Source organism: Centruroides vittatus, unplaced genomic scaffold (genome assembly GCF_030686945.1).
Source record: "Centruroides vittatus isolate TY-2023 unplaced genomic scaffold, ASM3068694v2 contig_453, whole genome shotgun sequence".
NCBI lineage: Eukaryota > Metazoa > Arthropoda > Arachnida > Scorpiones > Buthidae > Centruroides > Centruroides vittatus.
Genome location: NW_027122249.1, coordinates 739,886 through 752,372, shown reverse-complemented (window position 1 = coordinate 752,372; position 12,487 = coordinate 739,886). Strand labels below are relative to the sequence as shown.

At 31.6% G+C, this 12,487-nt stretch overlaps 1 protein-coding gene across 1 annotated transcript in view; it reads left to right on the top strand.

Moving 5' to 3' along the window:
* The window catches only part of LOC136977324 (ATP-binding cassette sub-family C member 4-like), a 78,368-nt gene that overhangs the window by 10,568 nt on the left and 55,313 nt on the right, over positions 1-12,487 (top strand). The window contains exons 2-5 of the mRNA XM_067272792.1: positions 2,482-2,592; positions 9,167-9,272; positions 9,357-9,575; positions 11,893-11,982. Coding sequence (XP_067128893.1) covers positions 2,482-2,592; positions 9,167-9,272; positions 9,357-9,575; positions 11,893-11,982 — 526 coding nt within the window. The remainder of the gene's footprint in view (positions 1-2,481; positions 2,593-9,166; positions 9,273-9,356; positions 9,576-11,892; positions 11,983-12,487) is intronic.

Sequence of the window (12,487 nt, the reverse complement as noted above, 5' to 3'; positions counted from 1 at the left end):
AAATATATTTAATATTTCATTTACTGCTAAACATGGAGTAGGCGAAATGTAGATGTGTCAGACGAAAGAAAAATTCTATAAAAAGTTTTCACGGTTTTTTCACTCACGGAAGTTTTCACGGAAACACGGTTTTTTCACTCACTCTCATCTGCATGATTTCATTTTAATTAATAACCTGTATGTTGTTTACATACAAATTGACCGCAATCATTGCAAATGTTTGTGGTCAGTTTGTAAAAGGGGTTTTAATATCTCTTTTCTTATATTATACGTTATTACACTGTCATCTGTGCCTTGAAATGGATTTAGATACAAATTTATCACTCAACTGATAAATTTGTAATTCAGAAGCGAATCAACACATATCTGTTGCAAGTCATGTGTTTGTACGAAGCTATTGTTGTTGTATTGTTTTTTCATATTCGGAAAAAACAAGTACAGGTTTACCTCGCCTTACGTCGGTAATTGGTGCCATGAGAGGCGACGTAAGTCAAAACTACGGTGGAAAACGCCAATAATGAGCACTTAAATACTGATAAATAAGACGACAACACAGAAACACAATGTTTTCATGTTTCGTTCTCTAGGATAAATGATGATTATGTTAACATTTACTGTAAATGTACATATTTTAATATGATTTTATGTGCTTTTAACGCTTTTCTAGTGATATTACGACTTCAATATTTGTGGCGGACGGATGTAAAGTCGAATAAAATGACTTGAACTTGATTTTTATTTTTCCATATACTTTTTTGACAAACGACGTATAATCGAGAACGACATAACTCGAAACGACGTAATTCGAGGTATACCTGTATACATTCAATGTTAGGAAAGCGTTTTTATTTATTTTCTGCTCTGAGTTGTTTTTTCTGACGTGTGAGTATATAGCCGATGTATTTATTGTGGCTATTTTTACCATTCCATAAAACAGTGATGACCTATAAGTATGTTTTGACTTTATGTTAGGCGCATATTCAGCAGAAGATTCCCATGCGTTATCAGTACGTAGAACACAGACGCAAGATTGCCTATGAATTCAAAAATTGAAGGATTTCCCTCACATTTTCTACAAACTTTGAAATCATTGAAAACATCTTATTTGGTTTGTTTCACTGTTCTCACCAATCTAAATTATACTGCTTCAACTGTTTCCAACAGCAAGGCCCGCCATGTACTGTACATTATCCTACAGGAATGCATAAATTTATGATATTGTTAATGCATTTTTTTCCTTTAATCATGCAACAATCTTGTTTTGTAAATGCACGCGATGAGTGTCAAATATTTTTGAGCGTTCTCTTGCACTAGCACCATCTTTGCAGAAACAGCTCGCAGCAAGCCTCCTTGTGGCATAAACATATTTTAATTTCATCAACTGCACCATTGGGTTGAAGTTATTATATTTGTAGAACTCTTATAAGCATTCAGACTTAGGACACAATGTATAATAAGATCGGGAAGAATTTTTTTCTCAATTACCGGTTATTCTTCTCAAATGAGAGAGGTTAATGTGAAAGTAAATCTAAAATTTATATTAATTCTTTATGCCTCTTTTTTACGTAGTACTTTACATTTCTGTGTATATATATATATATTGTTTATTTGAGTATTGTTTATTAATAGGATTTTTTATACAGGTGAAGTTTCTGATTAGCAATGATAGAAAGTTTTACTCAAAGATCAAAATGAAAAATCTTTATTTATACATTATTACATATCTTTACAAACTGTCATTACTGAAACAATCATTATTTCTGTCAATAATATTCAATAATAATTCAGGTAGCAAAAAAGTTTTTGTTAGACAAATATCTATTTTATTTTGACAAACTTCTGTGATCGTTTAATTTTTTCGTATCAATTATTCATTTAGCCTTTCTTCATTCAGTTTCTAAGCCAAATTAGATAACTCACATCTATAATTTTTGTTATGTTATGATAATGATATTTCACAGCAGCACAAGTTTTTCGCATTTTTTTTTTAAGAATACGTGCTTGCCACTGGTGTATTTCTATTTACTATTAGATTATTTTTACTCTTACATTTGGTTATATTAATTTTGGATGTTATCTTTAAGTGGGGATATTGAAAACGGATAACATGGATAAATGGAGATTTCAGAATAAAAATTTCACTAAAAAATAAGCATTCCTGTAACTGTGTACATTTGTAACTGCTAATCATTTTGTTTTCATATAGCAGGTTTTCTTAGTATTATATATTTACCTCATATTACTTCAGAAATGTTTCGTATACCTTCTTAATTGTAGCAGTTAGAAAGATGATGTAATATAAACAATAATTTTTCATTTTCTGTTTTTGGAAACCAGCACTTCATCAATAATAATATTGACTGTTGATCTGTCTTCACAAATATTATTTATTGTCTTTCTTGCAATTTTGATGATAATAAGGATCTGTAAAAAAAATAATAATTGTAATGAACAATAACAAATAATTTATTTATTTTTCAGTTGGCTTTTTCCAATAATAATGAAAGGAACAAGGCTCCGTTTAACAGAAGAAGATTTATACGAAATTTCCAAATACCATACTTCTGAGTATCTTGGAAATATGCTTCAGAAGTAAGTTTAGCAACTTATGTTCTTTCAGATTAAATTGAATACTTTTCTAAAGTAGGCGAAAGAGATAATGACATATTATTTTGTAAAACCAGAAGTATTCTCATTAGGTATAATAAAACTGTGATTACAAGTAACGTAGATACTGTGGTATGTAGTACCTGTGACTAAACTAAATTCTGATGAAATACTAAAAAATTAGAATTGTCCATTAAACAGTTTAGTTACATTGTGTAGATATATTTTATTTAAGTTTTAAATTATTTTAAGTTAAATTAATTAAGTTTTAAAATTATTTTAAAAAAAATTATTTTTACACGTTTTACACTGTAAGTGTTGTATAAGAAACAATTTCAGCTATAACAAATGCTCCAAAGTTATTTTTCGTAGGCGATATGCAATCCTTTAATTAATGGCTCACACATTTATTTGAATACAGATTAAGTTCATACAATTTGTTAAACAGAACAGCAGACATAATTACTTTCTATTGTATGTATTGTCTTTGGAGACACTGTTTCTCATACTAGCATTCGGAATTAATTCAAAACATATATTATCTAGTAAATTGTACATAACTGCTTTTATTCTGTTTTTCCCTGTTAAAAAATAATGATCGTCTAACGTTTTAATAATTTATTACACTGCTTTATCGAAAGATAATGAATTATAAACATAAAATTCCGAGTATTTGCCAATTTTTGTTTCTTGTCAACAACATGACTGCCTATATTTACAATACTTACGGGCATGTGATTTGTTCAGTTTTTATGTGTGTAAATTAATGTTAAGTTTACTATAAGAAACAAAATTGTTTAAGACTGAGTGAAGATCCTTAAGTAATCCGCTACGATCTTTACGATGATCCTTCTCGGGTTAGTTCTTACGACCCGAGAATGCTCTTACGTTGGTTCGTAGAAAAGTACACCTCCACACTCAGTCCAGTGAATATTTACAGTTTATTTACAAAACAAATATTTACAGGATGTACAAGTTTGACAACATTACACACACGATACAACAAAGGTGTGGTATATCACGTACAGCTTGTCTGTTGGGGACTATTAGACTCTGGGAAAAACTTCGGTCGGTTTTCGGAGTTGGCTCAACCGTGTGGCCGTCCGGTCTCTGCCCTAATCCTTCTCAGAGGAATTCCTAAGAGGAGAACACTCTCTCTACACCTCATGGGCTTCCTAGGTGTCAGAGACTACCACGTATCCGGTCTCTCGCCCTTCTCCCCGTTCCTCTCGCCACCCTTACAATTTAAGGGGTTCTACGGCGACAACTTGCGACCAATCGGGTCTATCCTTTTCCCTGGGAGCTTCCAAGGACGTCCGTCCTACTCCCAACGACGTAGCTTACATTCGCGTCCGTCCTCTGTTTACATTTTTTTCCAAGCCGGCCGACACGTGGCAAACACATTGACCCCTAAACGGAGACGCTACTCCTTTGATCTTCCCGGCCGTTTATAGCCCCAACACCAGGTGGGCCCAATTATCTCGGTCGCGTGGCTTTTCGACCTACGACGCTAAAAGCGGACCTTTACAGACTGCATGTTTTATTAATAAACATTTCGCGTGTTTCATTAATTAAAATAACGTGGGCAAAGGACTCGTTTTATCTCAAGTCCCATTCAAGCTCTAAACGTTTTGTGATCACGGGAAAATTCAGAATGTTTGTTTCATTTAAACTGTGACCGAAGGATCGGCACCTCTTTTATGCCTTGTCAAGACTGACATCACTTTGTCTCGGTTGATACAGGAGCCGCGGTAACGAGTTTAGTTTGGGTTAAAAAGTAGGTCACGCGACCGGCGGCGTGAGTAAGCAATCGGGTTCCTGGTGACAGCCCAGACAGAAGTAAAGTACTCAGACACTAAAGTTAGCAGATAAATAACCGTTTAATTTCAAAGAAAAGGAGTACATGATGCAATATATATCGTGTTTTATCGACTTAGCCTATCTATCTAGCAGTGGCGTGCCGTCATTGGATGCGATGGAAGCGCCGATTCCACCTTCCAATGACCTTCCCTTGTATTTTATAAAGTATAAATTTTCATATTTTAACGTACTTTCCATTAATTAAAATTAATATTCTATTATAACTGCATTATGTATCTTTTACAAATTTCTATACTACATGTGAAAAAACGATAAGATTGCTATTGTATATTCGAATAATTCAGTGGCAGAAGGAATGTCGAAACCAGGTGTTTTCAATCAGCCAGATTATATAGGCATTGGCACATGCGGTTTACAGAGCACCAACCTCACCCGGTTTAGCTAGTGGATGCTTCACACATAAAGTCTTCTAATTTTATATCCCGGACCGATTGTGGCTCGCGAGATCTTTAATAGATTATTAAATTGGAAAAATAACTAATTAATAGTTATTTTTCCAATTCTTTGTAATTTTCGAAAACGATAAGAGAAATAAATGTAGTAATTAACTTTTTATTTATTTCTTTCATATTTGCAGACTAAAAAAATAACAAGTCACAAGAAGGCGTCAATTAACTACTACGGCCCGCGGAAAAAAACGTAAAATTTATTCTGGCCCATGTTATAAAAAAGGTTGCACATCCTAGACTAGATTTATAACTTAACCCAACCGATAGGAGTTTACTGGCATGTTTTTATGATAGTTCTGTATAGTTGACAGGAGTTTAAAAAAATCCATTAAAACATTTGATATATTTATTCTGCGTTTATTCTGCTCTTCCATCTTATATTACTTACGGATTTCAATGTTAAACCGGTGATATTACGATTTAGTATGTCCCATCTCTAAGGAGATGCAGAAAAACGTGTACAATTCTAGTACAGTGTTAAAAAATTATTTGTTACTTTGGCAGCATCATTTACAACCAAATTTAACGAATGAGACGTACAAGGTACAAAAGAAAGCTCTACAATTTATTTTCCTTAAATTTACGATTTATGTATCGGTTGTCATAAAAATTTCTTTCCACTTCTTTCCCAAGACTACAGATATTCGAGTACAAAGTAACCGGTTTCAACTTATTTCTACTTAAGAAGTAGTTAAATAATTAAGCGATTAGGGAATCAGAAACATAAATAAAACCCTGATGAAAGAGCCAAAATTTTACTTAAACAGAAGCTTAACCAAACCAATCTCTTGCCGAGTACAGTGGAGTCTGATCTCTTCATAATATTAGATGTAATAAAGACAGAAATTTTTCCCGTTCAATGAGAGTGACCGAAAAGTTGTAAATTTTGGAAATTTCCGTAAACACTTGGCCCTAGTTAGAAAACGAACAACGGACAATCTGTTAAGTTTGACATATTTAGATTTTTACAGCTATGGTGAGAAATGTTTAAAATTTACAACAACCCTGTCGCGTCCTTTGATATATACTAGTGATGCGACAAAAGAGGCATTTGACATTGACCGGTATCGGCACCCTCGGGATTTGGCACGCACACACCTACCTGGACAGTCTCTGACTCCATTCATTAGCCACTCATAGGAAGCTATTTCACTAAGTGGATTGTTCTAAGATTTAAAAAGTAAAGAATATTTTGTTATTTTTATGTACGTTTCTTTTCACAAAGTTATATTTAATTATAAGTTTCTTTAAAAGTATATTCATATAATTGAAGAATTTTTTGTACTAGGCATGTATATTCATCACACATTTTGTTTTACCAAGTAAGTTTTTCTGATAATTTTAATTTTAGCCCTTATATCGTGGCTAGTGATTAAAAAATTTGGGTCAAGACCATATAATGAAAAAGAAAACATTATTAAAAGAGAAAGACCAATGCCTAAATTAAATATAAATACGTCAACAAAAAAATTTCGACATTTTGACGATAAAATTTATGACGAATGACGATTCTTTCGTAAAATTGAAGCAATTTGGAAATCAAAGCGGAATAAAATTTAACATTGGTAGACAATATAAAATAAATATTGAAAATTATAACAAGATAATTACGATTAATAGATATATCTAAATTAATAGACGTTATATGTTTTTTCTCAAAGCAAGAATTGGCATTTAGAGGGCGTAGGGAATTTATTGAATCTAATAACGGAGGTAATTATATTGAACTTTCTTATTTATTAAGTACGTCAGATAATCTATTAAAAATACATTTAAAGAAGTATACGGTTTTTAGTGGCTTATCGAACAAACGAATACGAACGGGCCCTGACACGCAATTAATTGGTTGCCCCTGTAAGTCGGCTTCTTACAGAAACGTAGCTTCCCTATCATCGAATGTCACGGCACGCCACTGCTATCTAGCGGGTCGCGAGAGAAAGACTTTACAATTGTTCGAGAGTCAGGACATACCTACATTGATGGTAGTGCTTCTTGACTTGGATTTCGTGAGGACTAGGAGGTCAAGGATGTTGAGCTTGTCCGCATTTGGATCGTTCGGGATAAGTCTGGATCAAGAAAGTTTTGGATCGATCCTGGAATGTTCTTCTAGGCACAGTTGAGGGTAACGTGAAAATCCGATAGAGTACGATTGGCACTGACACAAGAAAATTTCAATGACTTTAATCCTAGAGGGACTGACAACGACTGTCTTCACTGCCCCGTTTGGTATTATATTAAAATAATGAAATCGGGACAGCAGGTCAGAAGGTTGCATGAAAGCGTCTTTATCAACGCTGAGAACTTAGCAGGAGATATACACTCAGGTGTCAAAGTTGACAGATAGTTCACAAAATTGATATTACGGTGTTAAATTATGTAGAAGTTGGGATTCTCACAAAAATAATTACAATTTTTAAGCTTCTTGTTGGAAACATTAATAATAGTATCAGGTCTTGTTAATCATTCTATTAATTCTAATTTATAAAACCGATTTTACTGTGTGGGTAGTATGAGGGTGGTTTTTTTGTGAGTTTTTTATACGTTTGGCTTAGGTAAAATTGATGCAACCAGTGCTGTTGGACAAATCCTTATATATTCGATGGCATCCTAAAATCTTCTCGGAGTTTACTGAATACCCTCCAACTAATGCCGAACATTATCGGGCTAGAAATGGCTATAATATTAATAATTTATAAGACAATTTGGCACTAGAGTTAGACGTTAGACGCCATCTCTTGCTAAATTCAATAATTATATTTTTAATTAAATAATTTAGAACTACTGGAAGAAACTTGCCGGGGTTTGCGATGGCTGGTTGAGTGCCTTGGGAGATGTTTACAGGACATGGGCGCTGGATTCGTCCCCAACCGGCATTGTTATAACCGTCGATGGTTATAACGTAAGCTTATATATGCTGGAAGAGAAGATCAAAGCGGCGGTCCGGTTAGCGTAATTGTCAATGCATTTGTACAGTAAGCAGGAGTTGCGGGTTCGAGTAACGCTCCGGGCTGATTCTTTTCTTGTAGTAGTTCGAAACTATTTAAATAAAATTATAATTATTAAATTTATCAAGAGTTAACGCCTAACTCTAGTGCCAAATTGTCTTATAAATTATTAATATTATTGCCATTTCTAGCCCGATAATATTCGGCACTAGGTGGAGCTTTAAATATATTGAGTTAAATGATGATGCTTATTTACTGAATAGTTGAAGTGATATGCTCCCACCTTAATTACTAAACTATTAATTGACCTGTCCCCAAAATTCTACAAATAATCAATCGAAATTATGAAATGTGCAACTTATGCTTTTTTAATTTTTGCAGTAAAATAAGCCATTCTGGATATATGTACTGTACATTAATTTTTCTTTTACCCCATTGCTGTTTGCATAACATCTGTGAGGTGCCACACCTGTATATCATTAGAATACAATTACATCTTATATTGTTTGCTTTTTTTAATGTTTCGACAAATTTTAATTCCATTCCTTTAGTCAATGCATTTATATTTCACAATGAGAGTTTTGTATTTCTATGTTTTTGCTTTGATTTTCCACGATGATAGCATGATTGAAAATTCACACTTTCAATTTTGCAAAAATTAAAAGTTTTGTTGGTTATTTCGCAATGCCATTCAGTTACTTTGACTTATGCCTGTTTTTTTTTGTAATATTATTAAAATGTTTTTAATTATTAAGCTGTTCGAGTGCTGAATTAAAATATTGAGTGAAGATTAGAAATACACAAACGATGAACGGTTTAGAATTTCTTACAAAAAACTGGTTGTATGACATTTGCTAATTGCAGACAATTCTGTACAATTTGTAAGAGAACATGTTATTGCGTGCTTGTGAATCCTTGACTTACACTATTTAATTAGTCTGAAGATTATATTATACATATATGACTATACTGCAGTAATATTACATTCATAATGTTACATATAGTAACGTGCACGGCCTCATTCTTTAGATCTGTTTTGGTTGTTCCTAGTTATTACCACACTACATGTCCAAACACATTTTGATTTGAAGATTACTAGCATGACTGATTATTAATTGACAGAAATCATTTTAACAGGTGCCGAAGTAGTAAACTTGTATTTTATTTTACATAATGAAATGGTTGTATTAAACGCGCTATAAATAACTTATGAATTTAGGAAAATTACCAAATTCAATACAAATATTGTTTCATTTATTACGTTTTATTGCAATTTGTTTTTAGAGAGTGGAACAAAGAACTACAGAAGAAAAATCCAAACGTACTGAAAGCTGTATTACGATTCGTTAGATGGAAATTCTTACTAACAATATTACTTATATTAATCCAGGTACTTAACCATTGTTTCGCTTATACATTAATCATACGTTTAAAATATTTAAATAACTGATATTTATGTACTGTACATTTGCAGGACACGGCTGTAGTTGCTGGCCAAACACACTTATTAGGACTAACAGTACATTATTTTGACAATAGATTGGAATGGAATCAATACAATATTTATTTAACCGTTGCCGGATTTTTTGGCATGACAGCGATTTACTTGTTTACATATAATACTAATTTTATTATGTCAGAATTAATTGGAATGAAATTAAAGATAGCTTTTTGCACGATTATATATAGAAAAGTGAGTATCACATATAATATACTATGAATATATTATCATATTTATATTCTTCACATAAAAGTGTATTGCAGATATGACGTTTGAGTAAATTTATATTGATGAATGGAGGTTGTTTGTATATGCAGCAATTGATAGTTTCATCGTTTTCTTCCATAATAATACCAAAAAATAAAAAAAAATTGGGAAGAATAAATGAAATCTTTGTCTGTATATAAGGATATTTTGAAATGAAAGATTTGTTACTTTTGTTAAATTGTCTACAAGAAATTATAATTTGTTATTAATTTATACACTACACTAATACTGCGTTTTATGTTCTTATTTTAAGAATTAAATTTAATTAACACGGTTACAAAATGTTCAATTCACATATGTGTGATCTTTATGTTAAGTGCATAATTATAGATATTGTAGTAGGATCTGCCATTATCATTGATTATAATAAGAAGGCTAAAGGGCTTCTGCCATATAAATGGCCTTGATTTTGAACATTTATGTATGTGCAATTATTTATGTGAATTGATTGGATTTGTCTGGATGCCTTAATTGCAGTGTGGCCAAGCTAGTTCTGTACTTAGTGGATACATACAAACGACGATAATAGCAAAAATAACAGAATGAGCTCTTCAGGGCCTCTTGCTTCTTACAAAGCCAAACATTACATAAAAATTAAAATGCACGAGAGTGTTTTTTTAATTTAATATTTTCTGTTTAGATAAACATAGAAATACGCTTAAATGTACTTAAGTTCTTATGTTCTGCAAATTTTAAACCATGTTATTATATATAAATATTTAGAATTTAGTATCTATTTGCATTTAACAAATATAAAGTCCTAGTTAAAAGAAAAATAGCTATTTATATTCTTTTGGAAAGAGATCTCTATATATCAATGATACTTTTGTCTTCGTTAACATAACGGTGTTAAAAAACACGTGCTTACGGTAAACTGACATATTACTTTATATATATAACGATAACATTGTGGATCGTAGTATCTGGGTATGGTTTTCTGAAGATAATATTTTGAAATTTATTACTGAAAAAGAACTATTTATACTGTTAGACTGAGTAGAAGTAATAATATAATCCTATAATCTTCATTAGTTGCTTCATAATCAGGTTACTAATTTTGTTTATTATTACTTTGACTTGTTACAATTAGTTTGATCATCGTCAAATTACAAATTTTACACAAAGGTAATCGAAAACAATGTTACTTTATGTATCTTATTGCGGGAATATTGAAATAAATATTTTCATTATTTATAGAATTTGTTGTTTCAACGTCTTCTAATGTCTCTGATGTAATGTTATATTCGAATCATTAACGTAAACGTCTTCAAAGTCTCTATTTGACATAAAAATATACTCGATGAAAAAAGCAATAAATTCGATGAAAATGTAAGAGCGTTATGTTTTTACTCTCTTCGAATAATGAGCGCAATTTCACAAAGTATCGACGTAGATTATAATAGTTTCATTATCTGTATTATTTTCTCTTTTATATTGTCTGTACGGGCAGGGAGCCCTAGGGTGATGCGAACGGTGCGACCGCACCAGGCGCCGTCATAGAGGGGCACAGAAAATGCAACGATAGATTGTCTGCGCAAAAAAAAAAAAAAAAAATCTATTCATCTTATTACTACTTAACCCTACCCGCCATAATATATTTTATACAACAGTGAGCTGGGTTGTGCCCATTTCAAAGGTATACACATATAGCGTGAAATTCGCACTTAACTTTGTAGACTGTTGACCTTCTCAAACAAATATTGTTTCGTTTAACTGTTATTGTTTCTCATCATACTACTATGCTGTTCTTTCGGAGGTCTGAGTTATTAATAATGTAAAAAATGTATGTTATCTTTAGTTTCTATGTAGCGTTTAGTCTTTACAGCGTGGCGCCACAATGAGATTTCGCACCACCTGAATACCTTGCTTAGACCTCCCGATTGTCTGGGCGAACTTAATCTCATCATCATTAGAAAGCCCTGTGATGGCTTTCTGAAGATGACTTCATGCCAAAAAATTTAGTACATTCTACTTTGCAGCAATAAATCTAGTTGTGTCATTCAGCATCTTCACTGATTTTTCTATTTAGTAATTTTATTACGGTAAAAATATTAGGGTAAAAATACCCTAAAATTTTACCTTAAAGTGAAAAAAAATTTAACTTATTATTAAATAATAACTCAAATAATAATTACATTTGTTTTAAAAGTTAGAAAATTTATTACATTTCTTTCTATAAGACCCTTGTTAAAAATATAATATAAGTTTATGAGAATATTTATTTATTGTAAAATTTTTATAGGCAATGAGATTAAGTCCTTCATCGCTTGAAAAATCGAATGTTGGGCAAATGGTAAATCTTATAGCAAATGATGTCAGCAAATTTCAAAATGTAAGTTGAAGTTAATTATGCATATAAATATTAATTAATAAACACTACGTTTTCATATTATTATGTGATATAATAAAGTAACATCACAAGATAATGATAATAATCATAATCATCAGGATCAGTATAATAATCATCACAGGATAATGATAATCAAACGCTTCTCAGTTTTTTTACTATTAAAGTTGATGCATATTAAAAACACACAAAAAAAAGTAATTTGTGTTTTCCTGGGATAAATCTCATGCATGGGTGTTTTGGTATGTTAGCATTAGAAGAAGTTGTCATTACATTTAAATTGAATCTTCCCTCACAGCAATGAAATGAATCTTTTAAAATAATCCTAATTAAAATAATAATAATAATAAATAAATAAATAATAGAAATATCAGTACTAGAAGAAATTGGAACAGACTCTTTTACAAAACAGTAAGTAAAAGAGTCTGTTCCAATTTCTTCTAGTACTGATATTTCTATTATTTATTTATTTATTATTATTATTATTTTA